The following is a 23,241-nucleotide window of genomic DNA, read 5'->3' as shown; positions in this document are numbered from 1 at the left end:
GGTGTGGAGCAAACCCTTTGTTGTGCCTTCACCACTTCAACTCAAAAATCCCCAAGTTCTCCACCCTCAATAAATTTCAGCCAATGCAAACCTTTGATCAGATTCTAGACGACACCATCCCATTCACCCATCACCCCTGTCCTTGTTAATCTGCATTGCTTCCTGGTACCTGGAAATCTCACAGTTAAAAATATTGCCCCTATTTGAATCCCTTAAAGGCTTTGCCATTCCCAATCTCTGTAATCTCTACCCCACCAGAACACACTGTTCCTCTGACAATGGCCTCCTGTATATTCCTCATTCCTTTGCCTCACCATTGGCATGTTCACCTTTAACCCCTCCTTTCTGATCCACCTTAAAACCCATTTCTTTGGTAACCTCTCTTAATATCCTTATCTTGGTGTTCATTTTTCCCACCTATGCCTCTGTCAAGTCCCTTGCGCCATTTCTATGCTAAAGGCATCATGTAAGTGATTTTGGTTGTTGCAGGGAAGGGTATATCAAAGTATCGAAGTGCAGGACATATTAGAAAGTGTTGCAGTGAGGAGTGTGGAGTACGTCAAAGAGTGTGTTGGCAGGGATATTTTAGGTTTGCAGCATTAAAGCACCGGAGTGTGGCAACACATTTCCCAACCTCCACCATTTTGTATCACTCGTGATTTCACCAACTGGCAGCAACAGTTTAGAGACAATCACTTCCATATAATCAAGCTGACATTCTGAGCTTCAAGCTAAACATCCTGCAATTGACCACATCACCAGAATTATTGACTAGGACCTGGCATTTATTTTAAGTTTGACAGTCTGGGTCTGCTACTCATTTGTATTTGCTCTGCTCCCCCCCGTGCTCCAATATTGTTCCTTCCTAGCTCTTAGTAAAGAATTTGAGTTGTACATCAGCTTTTAGACCTAGAATTGTTGTGGTGTATTACAGTAAGGGAATACATAATATTGGGCGGCACGGTGGTTAGCACTGCTGCCTCACAATGCTAGGGGCCCGGGTTTGATACCAACCTTGGGTGACTGCGTGGAGTTTGCATGTTCTTCCCCGTGTCTGCGTGGGTTTCCTCCGAGTGCTCTGGTTTCCTCCCACAGTCCAAAGATGTCCAGGTTAGATTGATTGGCCTTGCTAAATTGACCCTTAGTGTCTGAGGATTAGAAGGATAAATATCTGGGAATAGGGCCTGGGTGGGATTGTTGTCGGTGGGCCGAATGGTCTCCTTCAGCACTGTAGGGATTCTATGATAATATGTTTAAATGTCATTGTGAGAAGCAAGGGTACATTGGGAATATTTACATTGAAATATCAGGCCAGTTTAATAAAAATATGAAATGTTGACCTTTAAAAAAAAATGAAAGGATTTTACTAAAAGGAACACTTTCTCCATACCAAGATCTTTCTCAGCATTTTAGACACTCTCAATACAGGACACTTCTGACTCCACTCATGAAGTAGCCAACAAACTCTTTCATTGACAAAACTTTGAATGGCTTTTCTTCCCCCAAAAATAGAAATGAAGTAAAAATAGAATGTGCCAGAAATACTCAACAGATCCAGTAGCATCGATGGAGAAAGAAACTGTTAGTGTGGAGTTGAATACAACTCTTTCTCAGGGCTTTGTTTCTCTCTCCACTGATGCTGCCAGACCTGCTGAGTATTTACAACATTTGGTTTTTATTTCCGATCTGCAGCATCTGCAGTATCTTGCTTTTATTATAGAAAAAGAGATGCACATTTAAATAGGAATATTGGAAAACCCCGGAGTTTCTCGGTAGTCTAACGTCTTACATTGAGAATGGGAGAAAATTATTAAGGTCTAATCATTTCTGGCCTCGGCATTTGAATGTTTTAACAATTTTCAATACTTGAAACAAAATAACTCTGAATTTCTGTTCATTTTCGACTCTGTGCATCCTTAATATATAGTACAGAGGGAAAGTATCCTTCACATTCATTGGCTCATTGTCTGCTGATGTTTTATCCTGAGCCATTTCTGTCAGTAATGGCTTGCCATTGTCTTCCACTCTCAGGGACAGGGTGAGAAGGAGGTCCTAGCTAGAATAGGAACTGAACCTGTGCTTTTTTAAAATTCTGAACCACATTCCAGTCACCTAGCCAACTGAGTTCACCGAACTCCCATCCTCCATACTGCCCGCAACATCTATGTGGGGAATCAGAGCATGTTGTGCCTTATAACAATTTATACTGTGGGAGCATCAAGCATCGGTGAAAGAATTTGAATACTGTGTTTGCTTGGATAGAGCTATCATAATCTTAAACTGATTCAAGTGGCATCAACCCCATGTACAAAAAAAGCAGCATTGCAGATCAGCTGGCAGTGGGTTTGAGAGTTTATGTGCTCATATCAATGATATCAATTACTTGCTTTGTACAGTGTGTGGGATACAGTCAGGCTGAGTTTATGAAAAAAATCACCAGACACAATCCCAGATTATCATCAAAATCCCAGATTATCTCAAAAGCATCTGATCACTCACTGGTTTTGATTTTGCAAGCTGTTGCAATGGAGTAGAAAGGTTTAATTAGCAGCGCCTACTCTGGGAAGCAAAGCCACCACCATCATCTGTGTTCACTAATAAAATGCTTTGAATTTGTTTCTGGCTCTAGATTCACATGAGAGTTCTCCTGAATTTATTTTCAGGCTGACATTCCAGTGCCAAACTGAGGGGGTGCTACAATACCAGAGATAATGTCCTTAAGATAAAACGTTAAAGCTTCTGGTTGCTGCCACTTTAATTCTCCATCTTGTTCAGACATCACTGTCTTTGGTCTTTAACACTGTTCAAGGAAGCTTAAGGGACAGCAACTCATCTTTCTACTTGGCACTTTACAGCCTCAACACAGAATCTCTGGAAATGGAGGTAGAAATCTGCTTCGGGTACATGGGTGATCTTCAGTCCTGAGGTCTATCTGCCTTTCTTCTGACACATTTCAGGCCACAGGAATCCTCTTATTTTGTCAGATTCTCTTCGGCTTCCTGCACCCATTTTTTGTTTCTATTTTTATCCAATTATCACCTTTTGCCTTGCATCATACATACTATTTAACCATTCTGGGTCTCCATCATCCTATAAACATTTCTATTTTGTTCTTTCCCTGTCATTTCCTATGCTCTCTGTACCCCCTCCCCTCCTCCCTTCCCCCCACCTCCTTTTCCCCGGTTATTTAACTCCGCATGGAGAGTGACACGAAAGTCCTACTTTCCAGTACTGTACAGTGGAAAGGTTATATTCTGTTCCTCTCTCCCCAACTGCTGCCCAACATGCTGTGTTTATTCCAGAAATGTCTTGCTACAGATAGTGCAAATCTGAAATATTTTGCTTTGTGTTATGCAAATACGAATCTAATTCACACTTTAGAAAACGCAGTAATGGACACAGCCACACACTTATTGTCCCCCCAGCCCCATGTATTCACCTGGAACGAGATTCACTCACTCTGGGTATGTTTTATGTATCAAATAACCATTGCCATGTATTTCCAGGGGTTTGTGGTCTCTTTTTGAATCCTGATATTCAATTCCAAAATCATTCGATGTTCATTGGGGAAATAATGAAACAGGAAGATACAGCATTGATCAATGAGTATCAATCACCAATTGTACAATCATAGCATGAAAGCACATCAGGCGACATGACAAAGTCTCCACTGGACTGTTTCTGCATAAACCACTTAGTCTGATCTATCCTTTGTTTGATTCCCATACCTTTAGTATTCGCTTTTTAATTACATATGTTTCAGTAGCAATTATAGTTAAAAACTGCTTCAATGGCTATTTGTGGTAGAGAATCCCAGATTCTAGAATGGTTTTTTCTACTCTCCCTTGTCATTCTTTATGTCATTAGTTTAGTGTCAGCAGAGTTTTCGCAGGTCGTTTCAGTTACGAAGACTATCACAGTTGAGCTCCACCCGCTTATGGTTTCCAGTAGAAGGCGCTGGAATATTTTAGCTGCATGGTACTGCCCCCTTCCTTACACTGTCAATTGTAGTATCGCTATTTCCTCACCAAATTGGTGATTCAGTAGAGACTAAGTATTGACAACTTGGAACTCTTTTCTCTATTTCGCATTGTACTTTGGTAAGTTGTGCCTTTAACCAGCATGCTTTCTGCTTGATGGTAAATCCGTGTATAAGGGGTAGTAACTGGCCCCTTTAAGGGGCGTACATCGGGAGTGCCATCTTCCCCATTGGGCGATCAGATCACAAGCATAGGGATCCCGGGCTTTTGCCCTCTTTTTAGGTCTTAGCTTGTAAATAAGCCGTTATAGTTAATTATACTTGCAATTACCACAACAGGTGTGATGGGATGTGTTGAATTATCTCTGCACACACAACAGGTCAGCCCTGTCAGGGCCAAAATCCTGTCTTATTTTTATTTTTAAGCTGATGCGGATGGATCTAATGCACTTACACCATTCAGTTTTATAATGGTTTTCAGCAATTGTAACATTTTAAAATTATATTTTGTTAAACTATTCTATAATATTTTGAGAACCCCTTCAGTGTCTGCAAGGAACCTTTTGATGCTAGAGACTTTTCAATCTATATTATCTGTCCAAAAGATTTTATAAATAGGTGCATAAGGTATTAACGCAAAGTGGAAGTTAAAACCCTACATTGATGAAGTTCTAGTTATGATATCAAGATCATGGAGAGAGTACAGATGATATTTATTATGACACAAGGGATTAAGAGATTTTAGCTGGGGAGGGACTAGAAAATTGTGGATTTTTTTGAGATTTAAGCGATCTGATAGTAAATCTTTTAATTTTGAATGGCTCAAAGTAAATTGAACAAATCTATTTCCACTGGTTGGTGAATCAGTAACTTAAGTGTTTACAAAAGGGATGCACCTCGAATTGGTTAAAAGCCAGGTGAGTAATATTATCAAATATAAAGGGTAGGTATTAGAGGAGTTAGTTAATCTTGATAGATACCCTACAGTGCAGAAAGAGGCCCTTCGGCCCATCGAGTCTGCACCGACCACAATCCCACCCAGGCCCTATCCCCATATCCCTACATATTTTACCCACTAATCCCTCTAACCTACACATCTCAGGACTCTAAGGGGCAATTTTAGCATGGCCGATCAACCTAACCTGCACATCTTTGGACTGTGGGAGGAAACCGGAGCACCCGGAGGAAACGCACGCAGACACGAGGAGAATGTGCAAACTCCACACAGACAGTGACCCAAGCTGGGAATTGAACCCAGGTCCCTGGAGCTGTGAAGCAGCAGTGCTAACCACTGTGCTACCGTGCCGCCCAATCTATACAAGGTGCGTTGACTTGATAGGACACAGCCAATAATCCTGAGGGAAATAAGCAAAGAAATAGCAGAGGCAGTATTTAGTAATTTCATCTTTATTAAAGATCCCAAAATGTTTCCTACCACAGATGTTAATGGTGTGTATTGGCCTGTGCTAATTCCATCTTACTTTTTGAAAACCAATCATATTTACCAATCTCCAGTCTTCCAGCACACATCTGCTCTCAATAGAAGCATGGAACATAATTTCTAGGGCCTCAGCTATTTTTCCACCCATTTCACTGATTTTAAAAAATTAAAAGTATTCCACAAGTTTGAGATCCTCTTCTCATAACCCCACCTCCTTGTAGTCACAATGATAAAGATGCAGCTGAAGAAATCTTGGATCAGAATTATCAAAATCCAGTTGCTTGGATAAAGAGTTGGCTGAGACTGAGTCTCTGGAACAATTCATGCTCCTCCATGTGTCAACGCAAGAGAAGGAAAAGACTCAATTTTTTTTCCAGCTGTGGGCATTAGGAACTACCATGACTGTATTATGATAAATGCAGTACATCAGCTGTTGGCTGCTGCAATAGGAGGTAGTTTTTCAAACCTTCCTCAATATGAAAGGACATCAAGTTTCTTCCGTCCGAGAGGTTGACCAAGATGAACTTACTATTTCATTCAACTTTCAACAAGTAGGTCACTTGATTACTTTGGGGGTGGGGGGTGGAACGACGACTAGAAGTGGATATATATATATAATTGTTGTTGGGGGGGTGGGGGGATCACACCCAAACTTAATTATCAAAAGGTCAGGTGCAATGATCTTCACTTTTCTGTTTTATCTATGGAAATAAGATACACATTAATCTGCTAATCACCAACTTGATTCATCCCCTCTTCTCAGTGATGACCCTTGCTCGCTTACAAGGTCCACAAGGTTGAGGTACCCTGCAGTAACTTACTTATGCGAGTATAGATGGTGAGTGATGGTGGATTATTTGATCATGAAGGGTATCCCAACTTCCCCACACACACATACACACTTTTCAACAGAGGATATTGCCTAGCAACAGGAGCAAGGACCCTGGGTGTTTTCCCCATCGAGGCCAATGCTGGCATTCCTATTGCTAATCTGTCCGGAATCAGTTAACATAGAACAAACCAGGAATTCAACCTGGCACCTTCTTGACTCAGATGCAATTCACATTAAGACTACACACTCGGGTACTCCATTTGACAGCAATAACAATTCAATTCTTTCTTTAAACAATGTATTTTTAATTAAAGGTTGGTTCAGTTTTACAAAACACCTCCATTGCACTCTAAATCATGGACTCAGGCAACAATACCTGCTCAGCCCATAACACAAGCTACTGTTGCATCTGTGTAGGAATGCTGTGCAGATTTTACACAAGACCACTGCATTAGAGAGGAAAGCTTCTTATAGAAACAGAAGCTATTCTGATGGGGAGAAACCTGGTTTAATAACAGCTTCTCAAAGCTGATTCAATCATCTGCACTCACGACAACAGTCATTTCAGCACAAAAGCAAATGTTACAAAATTCTATCGGCTCTCACTAAATTGACTGTTGTTGTAATTTGTCCAGATTACTTTTCAACTTTCTCCTTCCACTGAAAAAGTTTGGATTTCAAATTTAGAATCTTAATGCAAGAGTACAGAATGCCAATTGTTGTTTTAAATACCAACGTTATTTTCCAAAAAAATTCAATGTGTCAGGTTTGTACCCAAGCATTGCTCTAGTGCCTGCCAATATGTGGCGGTGTGTGGGGGTGGGAAGAGAAGAGAGAAGGGAATCTCAACAGTACCTATAGCATCAGCTTCAGATGTTTAAACTACTGCACAAAGCTAGATGGCATTGATGGAAGGTCGTTGACCTGAAATGTCAATTCTGCTTTTCTCTCTCTGCACATGCTGCCAGATCTGAGGATTTCCAGCATTTTCTTTTTTGTATTACAGATTTCCAGCAACTGGAGCAATTTTTGTTTTAGCATTAAGGCGGTTGCTGCAAATCATTTTTGTTACTTTGGAGCCAGATACAAAGGAATCAACCAGGAAAACACAAAAGGAATCAGAGAGAGTCAAGAGATCTCGACAATTTGCAGCAGCGGGATAGCTAAAAAGATCCAGCATAAGACTTTTCGCAGCTGCACAAAACTGACTGTATCTTTATATTTCGGCGGGTGCCAGCAGCAGACTCATGGTGCATCAGCGCCTAATGATCTGGCCGTTTGTCAGGAAACCTGTTCTGTGTTGCCCACTACAACTCCAGAATTTTTGCTCTACTCAAACCGCCAGCTGCAACTCTGAGGGGAATAAAACCATTTACTATAGGGACAGAGCAGTGATAACTCCCAGGTCAAGAACCTCCAAGGTTGTGCAAAAACAAATTCTCTCTTTTCATACAGAAGAGTTAAAAATAACAGACGTTGCTACCAGGGACCACCCCACCGTGTGACAAACCTAGAGGTAAATACAAACAATACGGAACATTTTGAGATTTAATTTTCCATCTCTCTCCCCCCAACCCCAGAACTTTATCACCTAACAATAAACTTCTTTGAACCACCCAACTGGGTATCAAAAGTTGAAAAAACGCATCTGGTCCCAGCTCCCAACATTCTAAATGTGTCCTAAGTTAATCAGGTCTTGAGCATACTATAAAATAGTTTGATTCTTCAATGCAGTACTGAGGGAGCCTGCTCCATCAGTGTCGCTGGCTTTCAGATGATTCAAGTCTGCCTTTTTAGGGACATGTTAGATTCTGTAGCACTTTTCAAACAGGATGACCAGTTCTCAGTGTCCAGACTAACCATTCATCCCTCAACCACCACCACAAGTAACTGGTCATTTGTCTCAATTACAAAATTATGGGACTTGGTGTGCAAATTGTGTTTCCCTATGTAACAAGTGAATTGAATTTTGAAATTATTTCATTGGAATATGAAATGCTTTGTTAAATTCTGAGCTATTTAAATACAATTTATTTCTATGCAATCTTTTCTTCCTAAATTTGTTAGGATAGCAAATCTTACATTTCTGAAAAAAAATAAATGGGAGGGGGGGGGGGGGTTGGTGAGGAGTGGGCCTGTCACTGATCTTTAACCTTTAGACCTTGGTTTGTGAATCAAGTCTCCCAGAATCTGCTCGCTGAGGGAGTCCGAGATGAAATAAGTTTGATCATTCCAAGTGGGCACTGGACAACAGGAAAAGTAAGTTGACAATACCAGAGAGGCCACAGAGAGGGGATGGTGCTTTTGGTAATGGAAAACTGAAGTTATCTTCTAATCCTGTGAAAATGTAGAGGTTGCCTGCGCTGTACATGACCTCTGAGCTAAATGGAAACGGGTCCATTCTTTCATCTTAACAAGCACAAAATTAAGAATTGTTTTTAAAAACAAGCAAAAATGATATTAAGCAAAGGTGTGAAGCCAAAAGTAACACATCAAAAGTGGTGAAACAAATTAAATGGTTGATAAACAAACCCATACCCAGTGATAATACACCCCAATAGAAATTAGCAGAGGAAAAGGAAACCAACGTGGCCCTTAACTGCTCTGTTTAATACATCAATAGATAGAACATTTGCAGGGGATTATAGTCAATGAACAAAGAGTTCGCAGGCTTCAAGTCTCACAATTTCCCTCCTCTTTGTGTTTGAAATTGTTTGCACTGGTTTGTATTGATGTCCAATTCCGCAACAGCTGAATATGTGAAATCATCGGATCTGATCGCAGCAGCTGAAGCCAAAGAGAGCCAAAAGGTTAGGTATTCTTGAAATACAATTGGTTAATTGGCCAAGTGTTTTCTTTACCATACTGAAATCAGACTATCTCGAAGAGTCAAGGCATGCAAAGAGGAATGGCTATGTACCAGCAACAGGATGCCAACAGAGTTACTACAGTACAGTCAGGTGTCTGGCACAGAGAAACCTATTATATTTGAATCTTTGAACCAGGCTACACCTGCAGAGTGTTGTATGTCCAAAGTGAGTTGGCCATACTCTTCCCAGGAAATCACACCTCACTACCATTCAAGAACGTAGGCACAGGGTGGCAGAGCAAATGATTAAGGACCCTCAAGTGTACACAGGGATACTTGCTGGTGCGTAACCGGCTAAAATTGTACAGCTTACAAACATGGAGTATTGGTGAGTTTCCCACCATTTGCTACAGAGCTACTCTTCCCATTAGGGTTTTCTGAGTGTAAGTGGGAGAGATCCCAAATCCCCACCAGTGAACATCTACCACATTAGTGAGATTAGCTGTTTAAGCAACAATGTCCTAAAGTACTGTGAATATGGCTGCTTTAGTTATCAGATTACCAAGTCTGTACAGAGGGCTTACTGGCTCTAAACATCCACCACCAGGCACATCATCTTGGAGCAATCTAGAGTGCAAACAGACCATGCCTTCCTCAAGAAGATAAGGATGGGACTGATACAATGACTGCTTGGATAGAATAAACCTTTTGAGATACAGTGGAAGGATAAGCTGGAACCAGATTTGAATAGCTAAGTTTTGGGGTTGAAAGTATTGCATAGAATTTAACGTCACTGATTTTGTGAATCAATTGTGTGATTAGGAAACAGGCTGACATAAATAGCACCACAGCTGTGGTTTTACTTGGAGAAAAATTACAAATACAAAACACATCTGCACCACAAACCTCATCAAACCCAGGCATGAATTCAATGAATTTAGGCGTGAAAAGGATTCCCAGATATGTACCCACACACCCAACAGTCTTGTCATATACCTGGAGCACATCAAAAAGTGAAAGGCTTTTCACCAGTTACATTTACTTGATTCAAAATTTGAGCAGCATTTTAGTTCATCCTTACATTAACTAAAACCTGTAGAAAATAGATCAAAGCAGCAGGTCTGGCAAAGGGACCATATCTGTGCAATTTAAAGCCCTCTTTACTGCCTTCAACACATTTGTAGCCCTGGGCAGCAGTGCGCCACTGCATACACGCAAAGAAGCTGATAGCTTCGAACAAATGATGGCATTCAGAGCCCTATGACAAGTTCACTTCTCTCCAGAGTGAGTTCCCGATGTGCTCAGGGGTGGCACGATTCTCTGGTTTTAGGAGAAATTGTCAACACTTTAAATGAGTTGCAGTTTTAAGGATCTGGCATCTGTAGCGAAATCCAAATAGCATAAAAATCAGCCAGGGTCTCTCGACTGTGTCACATTATATAAAATGCTACACACTTTGTTGCAGCAGACTCCAAACCACCAAAATTCACAAAGACAACTGAGGGAACTGCTTTAAGTGGGAACTGTTGCATCCATTAGCTTCCATGTACATTCATCTCTTGTATGTGTGCACAGGGCTGGCAAAGCAGTCCCTCTGTTTTCTGGGGTCTAGATAAACTTCATGTGGCTACATGCATACATACTAGCAAATCAAAAGCTCAACCATCCAACAAAATTCAAGATGACTCTTGAATTTGTTCCTCGAGTTTCAATTTGAAAGCCAGAATGTGGGCATTTGCTCTCTAAAGGGAGGACATCCTTTATCTGATGGTCCCGATTTGCTGCCATGTGCTTTTGAAAGCTGCAAGCCTTCTGTTCTGCTGCACTTGGGTTAAATCTTATCCAAATTCTTCCATCCTTTGTGATCGGCAGTTTGTTAGATTTGAACAATTAGTGAAGTTTATGGAGCAGGAAGAGCACATTACCACAAAATGTCCCACTTTCCAGGGCAGTGACACTTAATACTGTGGGGTCTTGCTCATATCTGCTTCCCTTTCACCTTTAACACTAACCACAGTTCCTGCTCTATGTGCCTGTCCATGGGCTTAAACTGCACCCTGCCTGCTGTGGGACAGAGCCAGTGCTGGGATTCAATGTTGTTGCTCTGACTGGCAAGTTAGAAAGAGGGCAAAGAAACATTAGGAGACAGGACTATCCTGGCATCCACAAAGTAACTGAAGAGGTTATATTAAAACTATAAGACAACTGTGTCAACTCTCTGTCCTGTGTTTTCGTTCTCCTTTTGCAATCTCTCCTTGGCAGCTACCCAGAGGACCACATATTGAGACCTCAGTGTACAGGAAATCACAAAGCTCACTACCTCTCTTTTGTGCAACGGGCAGGAGCAATCCTGAAGGCAACGTGGCTCACAACAAAACGTCAACAAAATATACTGTCCTGGAGTCTGTGCAGGACTGAAAAAACAGCAGAAAGACAGTGGATGCTTAAATAGTTCAGAAAAATTCCCCAGCTGCAAAATTGCAGCTAAGTACCGATTTCCCACGGCAGCTTCATTCTGATCTAAGCCTTGAATAGAGAATTATTAGCAGCACGCTCCAACTTAATTGATGATGGAATTGCTCATAACACAAATTAAAATTAAACATGTTATTTTAATTAAAACAGGATACTGTTTCTGGTTCAAGCGGACACCTCTATATTATCGACGAACAAGGGCATTGTGTGGTGTCAATTAAATGGCCTTATTTGACTGTAACAGGCAGGAAAATAAAACATGGGCTTTCCAAGAGCAAAAATTCCAGAAAGTAAACAGAAAAGCTATCAAACATCGCCTAACAAGCTCCCTTCGTCACTGAAAATAGGATCGTCAAAGCCAGTGGGGTGTGAGATGCTCTCAATTAAACCGAGACAGCTGTGTCAACTAGCTCCCTGATATTGCCATTAAAATATAAATAAAACACCAGTTAGCAATTGTACCCCGATTGAAATGAGAGTCGGATTTCTAAGTCAGACAACAGGCAGAATTTAATACAGCACAAGGTTGCGGCAATACATTCCAACTGATTACTACCAGACTCAGCCTGCTTTCATCAACAAAAAGGTTCTTTTCCCTTGGATTGACTCCATCCTATTTTACCACCTGGATGACAAAAGGCTTTTTTGGCAGTTACGGGGCTTACATCTCTCAAGTATCTCGACAGTAAATCATTAGAACAACTCTAGAAACGTCAACACTCCTTTGATACTTGCCCCCACTGATAATAGAACAAGTACACTGATCCCTTAGAGCCCCCTCCTGCAATGGGATTGACGCAATGAGTGCGCCCTCCCCCAGTGGGGCGAGTACAATGTGGGCTGGGTGCCCCATTCCACAGTTGGGACAGGTACGGCCCAGTATGAATGCCCCCAGTCTGCAGTGGATTAAGTACTATGGCAAGTCCGATTCTGTCTACATCTGCATTTCTCTTTCTCAATACATTAGCTGCACCGTTCCTCTTTAAAAATAAATTAGTTATAAACTGCAGTAAAGAAAAAGGTTAAACTCTATACGGCACCGTTCACTGATCAGAATGTACGTGTCAACTCAACTGGCTTTGGAGTCAGCATGTGCAATTTTTGGAGTGGCTTGGTTCATGTCAGTTAGCTGATTGATAAAGAATAGTCACTGAGCAGATTGAAGGTTGCGACCAAAATACTGAATCGCAAAAACTAACCCATCTCAGTGAGGTGGATGTTAGCTCCTATGGAAAAGCTGCAACTTCAAACCAGGCATTGCAGACTCCTGCAAACCCGTTGTGCCACTATCAATGCACTTGTTTATAGTAAGACCTCACCTAGCTAAAGCACGTTTGCTAACCTGCAGCGTACCACACACGAGTTACTGCAATGGTGGAAAATATTGACACACCATTTCCTTATCTGGTCAGTATTGAAGGCAGCAGAAGCTTTTGAGAATGTAGCGAGAATCAAATTAAGACGGATCAGTCCGAATGTAACAAACTCACTGGAATGGGGTAAAATTTGTGCTTTAACAAGCAAACTTTAAGCCATTTCCAGAGTAGTTTTACAGATAAATGTTTTTTTTGAATTCACAGCTTATGGGTGTGCATCAGGTCATGTGAAATACCTCGAGGTGGCGCATTACCTCTTTGCTCGCACAAAATACAATGCATTGGTTTTTGGATAGTACTTCACGTTCTGTTTCTTGTCCATCAGCCCCCCAAAAATGATCAACTCGCCCCGGCCTTGTACCACTGTGTGGAGGCTGGTTTCTGGCGGGCCTACGACTGAGCCGCTGTTGAATATTTTCCAACCAACTTTTCCCTTCTCTTTTGCATCCTTTATATCCAACACATACATTTGCATTGGCTTGCAGTTCATGCTCTGGTACAAGGGCTTCCCTACGTTGAGAGATTGAGGTGGGTGGTGGCCTAACCGGCGTGCAATTGGTGGCAGTGCATGTCCGTCTGCCTGGGCGGGTGCAGGGCGTGGTGGTGCATCAGTACTGTTTGAACTTTGACCGGGGTTTCCTGGCGTTGCAGATAAAGGAGCCGAACTTCCGCTAGCTGAAACAGCAGACGATGAACTTTGTGGCAAGAAATCCTTCACAGCCTCCAGTCCTCTTCGGAGTGCTCCTGGTGAGACTGGGCCTGAAGAAGCACTTGCAATGTGAGGTGGTGTGTGAATTCCATTTGTCTGCTCTGGAGCATTCCCAACATTAATCTCAGCTCCAGGACTTGTCCCATTCCCATCTTCTCCATGGCTGCTGCTGGAAGAGGCTTTTGCGTCCCAGTTGACAGTGTCCTGAGATCTAAACGGATCTAATCCTGAATCTACCTTCTGTTCCACTGGTGTGCTTTGCCTAGTGACATGCGGAAGTCCTCCAATAGAACCTCGAAGATCATAACCCTCCACCACAGCTGATGTGACAGGGGATCCTGGTTGTACTGGACTATCCAAAGAGCCAGCTAAGGATCCTGGGGATAATGTTCCACCATTTAAAACTGGTGACCTTTCCCCTTTGGCTGGAGATAGGCTGCCTTCCCGAGAACCAGATGTTGTTGGCCTATGCGTCCTTGGCCGCAAAGTACCCCAACGTCCATTCACACAAGGAACTTCATCAGTACTTCGTACTGGAGACTGTGATCGATGCTCTCTCATTTCTGCACCAAGGGCTGGTGGTGTGGCACTGATAGGAGATGGGCGAGAATGCAAACTGGGACTGAGGGGGGCTCGGCCACTAGGTGCTTGGCTGAACACTACCACGCATTGTCCAACCTAGAAATTAAATGAGAAATATTAGTCAACCTTGTCCACAATTATCAACATTTTAAAAAATCATCTGTTAACAAAAATTCCATTATAAAACTATTTACATGAACATAACTATTTCCTCTGCCCTCCTCAAAAGATTGGACAAAAATATGGAGATGGACATAACCACTTCTCCTGACAATTAGTTTAATTTGCAGAAAATAAATTTAATCCCTTCTTGTCTGATCAACAAGATTACTGCTTTCTTTCCTCAGGGGAGGAAGGAGCAGTGCTCCGAAAGCTCCGGATTCCAAATAAATCTGTCGGACTTTAACCTAATGTTGTGAGACTTCTTACTGTGTCCTTTGATATAGTTAGCTCAAATTTCCCTTAGCTTCCAATCATGTCTCTTGACTTAGCATTTAGAATTTCAACACCTTCAACTGGCACCTCAGGACTTCATGATTTATGAAGGTCTCTCAATAAAAGTTGTGTCCAGTGCAACAATGGCAGACAGTGAGGTCTTGCCTCTTGAAGTCAAACTCACGGACCACATTATGGATTGTTTTATGTGTGCAGCTTGTGAAAAAGGATATAAAACGGAATAATGCAAGAGAAAACAAATGACTTTTAGAAAATGAAAATCAAATTGAGTCACGGTTTTCCTAGTAAACTAGTTTAATGGATAATGAGATGTAACTGACCAACCAACTTCTGGAGTGCACTGACTCCTTCCTCACTCCAGAGGGATCAGAATAACTGATTCATGGTAAAAAAATTAATCTTTCAATTTTTGATTGTATTGATTCATGTATAAAGAGACTGACCCCCCCTCAGATGTGGAAGGTTCTTGACATGGTTAGGTTTTAATTAAGGAATAAATCAAAGTGTGATTGCTTCCGAAACAACCATGATTGGAAGGTGAATGGCTGCGGTGAAAAAAATGGTTTTATATCATGAGCCACAAGGCAATGTAAACAATCCAGAAGTAATCCAAAAATATATCAATTGTCCCCTCCTCCCCTGTACTGTCTGCAGTACAGCTGCACAGGTGCCAGCCACTGTTCAGTACATTATCCAAGAGCCAGATAGTGAGCATCAGCTAACTCAGCATAAATCAACCCAGAATGGTTTTAGTCTATTCTCAGTTAATCACGGGGTTAACCAGCTGAGTCATCTAATCTCCATATTTAACACAAAACTTGTGTGAAGTCTTACCCTACAGGCCGGATGACACCATAGCTCTGGTGCTCCATGCTCCTCATTCTCCACTTTAAGCTGTTGCCATGTCCAAGGGGTACTGTTCATGTGTAGCAACCAGGCATCCTTAAACAGCTGTTTTAGGACAGTAAGTCAACAAGTTTTAATGTATACACAAAAAGCACGCAGACTCGATTATTTAATAATGTGGACCCAATCGGCCATTAGCTAACATACAATACAATGTTAACATCAATGCAAACTACCATAGCTTAGGGCAGTTTACCAAGTTGAACAAACGCCACATTGAAGTTTAGGTTTATAAAGTACTGAAATCTAGCCTTTTAAATAGGGCTCAGCTCCTCCCTGTTACTGCCATACACCTCTTAATTATGCAGAAGTTGAATATGCCCCTCTTTATACATGCATCTTATTTAGGGGATGACAGTTTATCCAAAATCTGCAGATTCCCTCGAACACGGGTGTATCAAATGGCTGTTTATGGTGTTATCAATATGCATTTACACTACCACGCATTAAAAGATAGCATAGAACTGTAAACTGACTTCAAGTGTAATACTGTAGCCACGAGATTTATAACATTGCCGATGCCCCTTTATGTTTACATCATTATTAGTGTTACTGCCTCCATTTAACTCCCATCATTTTTGATGTTTATTTTTGGCTAAATTTATTTTCAAGCAATTAAAAAAGAATGGCTATATTGTTTTCCTCAAAACCAAACTAAAGGCTGGAATTTGTAATGTGGTTTGAAATTATATGGAGTTATAGTTCAGTGTCCGCATTCGACACTATCATATTAGCAAAAGGACAGCCAGCCAACACAACCTAATCGAACTTGGTTAATTGTAGAATCGCTTGATCTTTTTCATTTCAATTTGCTATCCTCTCTCCAAAACCTTTAGTATTTTTACTTCCCAAGTATCTACCTTCCTTTTCACTCAAACATGCCTTCTGGAGCAGTTCTTCATTTTCACAACCCTATGTCCACAAGTGTTTTCCTGGTATATTTATTTTTAACTAATATTCTTTAGCAACCATGAAAACTGTGCATTACTGGCCCAATCGGAATTTGCTTATTTCATTTCCTAAATTATTGAACATTTAAAGGTACAGGAAACAAGAAACATTTTAAGAGGATTAAGCAATTGTTCTTAAAGACTGTTTTTCCCAATTACTATACAGCAATCTTTCATCATAGTGCTACTGCACCAGCTGTGACTAGCTCCAAAACCTAGGGGTAACAGGTAGGGAGAAAATGCCCCAGTATAGGAAGGTGACGCAGATACTCACTGCATTGGGTCCTCCGCAGCCTCCCAGAATCAGGATGGTTTCATGATCAATAATAATCTAAACAGAAGTTAAAATATTTTTGTGTCAAAGTCTTTGTCCAACAGTGACTACCTCAAGAATAACATATTATCATTTTTTTAAAATTCATTTGTGGGACATGGGTGTCGCTGGCTGGCCAGCATTTATTGCCCATTCCTAGTTGCTCTTGGAACTGAGTGGCTTGCTCAGCCATTTCAGAGGGCAATTGAGAGTCATCCACATTGTTGTGGCTCTGGAGTTACATGTAGACCAGACTGGGTAAGGACGGCAGATTTCCTTCCTGAACGGACATTGGTGAACCAGACGGGTTTTTACAACAATCGGCAATGGTTTCATTGTCATTAGTAGATTCTTAATTCCAGATATTTTTTATTGAATTCAAATTCCACCATCTGCCGTGGTGGAATTCGAACCCAGATCATCAGAACTTTTGCTGAGTTTCTGGATTAATAGTTTAGCGATAATACCACTAGGCCATCACCTCCCCTAATATAAATTAATTATATTAATCATATACTCTTGACAGCTCTTCCCTAAAGCTACTTTAAAAATATAGGGCACACTCTTTTGTGTGAACAATCTGACCCATTTAAATCAAAGGCAGAACTATGTTCACTGTGTAACCATCCACTAACACTGCAAATCACTATGGTATACCTGGTATTGGAATCCTCTTACTTTTACAGAGATCAAAACACAGAATTGATGTATTCAGCATTTAATAAAAAAAGTAAGAAAGGATTTGTATTTGCATTGTGCCTTTCACAACCTAAGCACATCCCAAATGGCTGGACAGCCATTTAAGACTTTTGAAGAGTGGCACTGTTATAATGCAGGAAAAGGAGCACATTATTGTACACAGCAAAATCCCAGGTCCCAGAGCAACACAGTGGTTAGTACTGCTGCCTCACAGGGCCAGGGACCTGGATTGAATTCCAGCCCTGGGTGACTGTCTGTGTGGAGTTTGCACGTTCTCCCTGTGTCTGCGTGGGTTTCCTCTGGGTGCACCGGTTTCCTCCCACAGTCCAAAGATGTGCAGGTTAGATTGATTGGCCATGCTGAATTAATCCTCAAGTGTCAGGGAGATTAGCAGAGTAAATACGTGGGGTTATGGGATGGGATTGTTGCCAGTGCAGTCTCGATGGGCCAAACGGCCTCCTTCTGCACTATAGGGATTCTATATGATAACAACCAGGTTTTTTTTTAGTTATTTAGGCTGAAGGATAAATATTGGCCAGGACACTGGAAGAACTTTCCTGCTTTTCTTTGAATAGTGCAATTTAAGCATTTGCATCCACCTGCGGGTATATGCAAGGCCTTTATTTAGTGTCTGACCCAAGTCACAGAATCTCTGATAATACAAAAAATCCTTCAGTATGGCACTGAAGCACCAGCATAGATTTTTACTTGAGTCTCTGGAGTGAGACTCGAATCTATGACATTCTGGCTCAGAGGTAACAATGTTATTGCTGTGTCAAAGCTGAGACCTTTATACATTAAATTATACCTGCTCTACTGGGGTGAGGGAAAAGCGCAGACAACAATCCGTTTATCAGTAATATCACAAAAGAATGGTCATTTGGGGCTGGCACGGTGACACAGTGGTTAGCACTGCTCCCTCACAGCGCCAGGGGCCCAGGTTCGATTCCCTGCTTGGGTCACTGTCTGTGTGGAGTTTGCACGTTCTCCCCGTGTCTGCGTGGGTTTCCTCCGGGTGCTCCGGTTTCTTCCCACACTCCAAAGATGTGCGGGTTAAGTTGATTGACGATGCTAAATTGCCCCTTAGTGTCGGGGGTTAGCAGGGTAAATAAATGGGGTCATGGGAATAGGGCCTGGGAGGGATCGTGATTGGTGCAGACTTGATGGGCCAAATGGCCTCTTTCTGCACTGTAGGGATTCTGTGATTTGTACCCAGACTTTTTTTTTTAAGTAGAGACAAGATGGCACATGCTAAACCAGAGTGATTTCACAGTATCTAAAATGATTCCATGACCCTATATGGGTGAGAAAACGAGCCTGAAAAAAAAAGCAAGAAGATCGATAGAAGAAAAGTTAATTACGAGGGAAGAAAGTTAAGACAAAACATTAAAAGGAAACAAAAGAAAGAAATGAGTTGTCAGCAAGAACAAAAAAAAACTCTTCCTGGCTACTTACTGAATGGAACAAAGTGAAACTAAAATAAGGTGAGGTCGTGGTCAGATCATTTTAGAAACTGTTATATCGCAACTGAATGAAGCTATCTGAATATAGGCTTTTAATTACCTCACAGTATAATGCTAGTTCACAATGCCATCTCATGTCATATTTGCTGGCACGTATTTATTTAAAGAGAACAGCACTTCATATCGGGGAAGAAAGACGAATCTAAATATCCCACACCTTGGTTAAATCAGCTCTGTAGTTGAGTAAATGTTTAATCTCAGGTGCTCTTCTGATATTCCAACAACTCTACTAATCCTTGACTGACTGCACCAAAACCTGGTCTATAATGGCAGCAATATAAATCACATCTCAAATGCACATTCCTCATTGCATCAAGAAAAAAAACACATACACTGAACAAGAAGCAAAGTCACCATCAGGTCTCTCCCATCCTCACCTGGGATTGCCCACCCCTCGGATGGGGCATGCTACCCGCCGTTGCCGGTTTAGACCAGGCCCACTGCTCCATATCTAGGATCCAGACTTCGTTACTCCTGCATGGGTCAAAACAGCACAGGTCAGAAAAGAAATACAAAAGGCAAGCTAATGCAAAGATCAAGAAAGGAAGCGCAACACACGGGTAAATCAGAAGAAATAAACACTTTGGCAAAGCAACCGTCAGAAGAGAATTGGACTACCAGGATTCTGCTAATCAAAGAAAAAGAACTGCATTGAGAATAATGCAACAATCAGAGTGACAAAATCATTGAGTTAAAGTGGCGATGGAATGTGCACAATGTAACTCTGAATACTTACTGCACAAGACCATAAGACATAGGAGCAGAATTAGGCCACTCAGCCCATCGAGTCTGCTCCGCTATTCAATCATGGCTGACATTTTTCTCATCCCCATCCTCCTGATCCCCTTATTAATCAAAATCCTCAAGAAACTTCAAGAAAATGCATCAAAGCTTTCAGGTGTGGATTGGGGTTAAATCAGAGGGATTAAATCTAATCAACAAGGAAGCTTCTGAGACACAGCAAGTGATAACCTAAACCATGATTCTGTCTATTCCACATTTTCTAACTGGTGTGAGGCAGCTGGTCGCTCAGTCACAAATTAACTTAAAAAAATAGTGAAAAGCTTCTCGACAGCTGACATTTTGATGATGTAATGCATCATCTGCAGCTGTAGGATGAAGGTTATGCTTGCGATTCCACAAACAACAACCTGCTAATCTCAGCAGTGCCACCAGGAGTGAAACTTAGCCACTCCACAGGGGAGAAAAGTAATCAAAAATCAGGGAGTCAGGTCAAGAGATCGGCACATCCTTACAAACCAGGGAATCGTGTGCAAGCGACACACTTTGTAGCAGGCAGCAACTTTTTGTTTTAAACGAAGAGCGACACATTCAAAGTGTGAGACAACCTAAATGTTGGATCTCATTGCAAAATCTCAGCACTGAACAGTTTCTGACTAATCCTACCCAAAATTCCTTAAGGTGTATATATACATACATTTGTCGGGAGCCTAACGACCCTCCAAATACAATCATTTTATCTCCTATTACAGAGGATGAATGGCCAGCCATCGGAGGGGGTCCATGAGTTGTTACTATACAGTTCCACCTTCAGAGAGAGAAAAACAAGATGACATTTATGGAAATGAAAATGTTCACAACCCAATCACATGCTCAGGCATAATCCAAACAGCAGGAAAGGAATATTTAAAGCATTTTTCTCCAGCCAATTTCAACCAGGGCTACAACTTTAGGTGCTACAATGGTACCCAGTGCACCAAGGCCAGGGAGGGAATCAGCTCAAGTTCCAGAAGCCCTGGTGAACACTGGTGCAAATTGTTGGTTAAACACAGTGCTCAAAAGCCCTGTCTAGTAACACTCTTCAGCCTGGCACGTGGAAAATGGCCACCTGACAAGGAAGTGGAAGGTGGCTAAACTTCCTGGAATAGGACCTATGTCAGGAAGCACTCAGGAAGACTGAAGATGCAGCATCAGCTGGACAGATATATTGGGCATCTATTACTCACACTGATCTGCTGCCAGAGTAAATTGTCATTTCCCCTCCTTAGTGAAGATGTACCAATACCTCGATTCCCCAGAGCAGCCTATGGTCATTGGAAATTAAAGCTCCTAAAAGAAACCCAACCTGGGACAAAGTCATAATACTCCCTGATAGAAGCCCTCTCTCGAGGTATGACTTCCTGGGTTCTTCTCATTATATAATGGATTTTCCTGTAGTGCCAAAAAAAAAACCCCTGTAACAATAGCAAAAACCTCCATTCACTTGTCTACTCGTATGAGATGCTCTCTACCTGCCAACATTGATTCATTTTGCTCCAGAAAGACTCCCCAATTTATTTTTACTTCAGGGAAACATCATGAACAGGGTTTAACTCAACTGTTCTCTCAGCTTGTCAACACTTTTATTAAATAGGTGTTTTAAAAAATAGGAAAAAGGAATTTGCCAAATGTGCCAGAAATAGCAGTGCAGTCCTTTACACTGGATCCAACCTGACAGGCATGATAAGAGGGCTTTGCTGTAGTTAGTTGCTTACTACATTTATCTAAAGAAAAACAAGTGCATTCTCTCAAAGTGAATGTTTAACGCAGCTCTTTCATCAAGTACCAGCTTTAAGGTATAAAAAAAATACAGTAACACATTAAATAATAATTAATTCTCTACCAGTTTTTGGAGGGCGAGTAGGTATGTATTTCATCAAAAAACCTCTCGGGTTGATGCAGAGGGTAGGGGCTCGGCCTGGTCCAGCCTCCAAACAATACCAGAAGATCTTTATACACAACTAATGTGGCTCCAGCCTTGGGAGAAGGATAGGAACCTATGAGAGATAGGGAAGGGAAAGAATTATGTTTCTGTGTAAAACATCAAAGCAAGTCTACAGAAATGCTTATCTAATGTACCATGTATTGTGAAATTCCTGGTTCAATGTCTGTCCTGTGCTAAAATCAGTTATTTCAGGGCAAAGAGGTGGGTACCACAAGCTTGAGCACCTAAGAACTCTTGAGAATGCAAGGATAAAAATAAGATAAAAATATCAGCCAAGGTCCCTGCTCCTGATCGCTGCTCAATGAGTCCTTCTGGAAGCCTCGTAAGTGCAAATATTGAAGAAGAACAGGATCAGACTAGGCTACCGTACTCTGTTACAAAATAACCGGCACACATTCATTGTTTAGGCTGATTTAGAAAGGATAGCCATATGAGTGAGATGCATGAAGAGACCTGAACAGACCAAACCCAGCAAGAGCTATACCCAATTGTAGAAGTGGACCGGACAGGAAAAGGGGAAACAAATCAACAAAAGAGAAATCATTTCAAAAGCAGAGATATTTTTCTATTCTTCATGATTACCACAGCACTATTTTTGAAATGGTTTACCTCTAAATATACTTTTTATGAATTCCCATTGCAAGCAATGGTCCCTCTGGGCAGTGCAGTGCAACAAGCTGGCTGCGCACAACAAACTGGAATTAGAGGGAACATTGCTGATGATGCCACATTCTGTGCCCAGTTCAACCTGCCCTGAGAAGGGTAATGGGATTGAATTGCCGGAGTCTTTGTAGTGATCCATGTTGGTGCTTGGCAATATCAGGATTTTGACTTACAAATGGGAATGATGTGTTCAAGTCAGAATGCTGTGCGACTTTGGAAGTAATGGTGCTCCCATGATCATGAAGCTCTTGCCCTTTCTTCCCTGCTCTTGTGGTCATGGTGAAGATATGGATAGTCCAGTTAAGCTTCTGGTCAATGGCACACCATCTGGCTTTAAAGTACAAAGTATGGATGGGTGCAACTGCAACAGTCCACATGAAGCTCAACACCATCCAGGTCAGGAGATATCAGCTTGATTAATGCTCAAATATTATATTTATTATCTACAGGGTGCACTGAGGTAACTTATCAAAGTTACTTTGGTAACTCCTCTCAAACCACCAAGATATTGGTGGATACCTCAAAGATGATGGTGCCTTTTAAGGGAAGGGGGAAGTATTTGCATCTCGTCTTGTTTGTTAAAGTCTAGTATTCGTGTGACTGTCATTTGTCAGCACAAGCCTGGAGATTGTCCAAGTCCTACTGCAAACTGGCATGGGCTGCTCCATAGTGGAGGACGCATAGACTATAAGAAACTCTCAGTATATTGATCATGAACAAATAACCTATTAACGCTGCCGGTAAGATGACAAACTGGACAATCCTTGGATAGGCCAATTCAAAATTGGATTGAAAAGCTATTT

General features: G+C 41.5%; 1 protein-coding gene across 4 annotated transcripts in view; it reads right to left on the bottom strand.

Moving 5' to 3' along the window:
* Positions 1 to 5,370: 5,370 nt before the first annotated feature.
* fbxo42 (F-box protein 42) overlaps positions 5,371 to 23,241 on the bottom strand; it is a 44,359-nt gene continuing 26,488 nt past the window's right edge. For 3 of the 4 annotated variants that reach the window (XM_078238960.1, XM_078238961.1, XM_078238962.1), the window contains exons 5-11: positions 21,674 to 21,827; positions 20,489 to 20,599; positions 19,428 to 19,524; positions 16,790 to 16,846; positions 15,494 to 15,610; positions 13,167 to 14,299; positions 5,371 to 9,039 (exon numbers count right to left, since the gene is read on the bottom strand). In XM_078238960.1, the coding sequence (XP_078095086.1) occupies positions 9,018 to 9,039; positions 13,167 to 14,299; positions 15,494 to 15,610; positions 16,790 to 16,846; positions 19,428 to 19,524; positions 20,489 to 20,599; positions 21,674 to 21,827 (1,691 nt within the window). In that variant the 3' untranslated portion in view covers positions 5,371 to 9,017. Of the gene's footprint in view, positions 9,040 to 9,899; positions 14,300 to 15,493; positions 15,611 to 16,789; positions 16,847 to 19,427; positions 19,525 to 20,488; positions 20,600 to 21,673; positions 21,828 to 23,241 lie in introns of those variants that run through there. The other variant, XM_078238963.1, reaches the window with a different exon arrangement.

The sequence above is a fragment of the Mustelus asterias genome, chromosome 22, assembly GCF_964213995.1.
Source record: "Mustelus asterias chromosome 22, sMusAst1.hap1.1, whole genome shotgun sequence".
Taxonomy (NCBI): Eukaryota; Metazoa; Chordata; class Chondrichthyes; order Carcharhiniformes; family Triakidae; genus Mustelus; species Mustelus asterias.
Note: the sequence above shows the minus strand (reverse complement) of the source record. Positions and strands in the feature narration are given on the sequence as shown.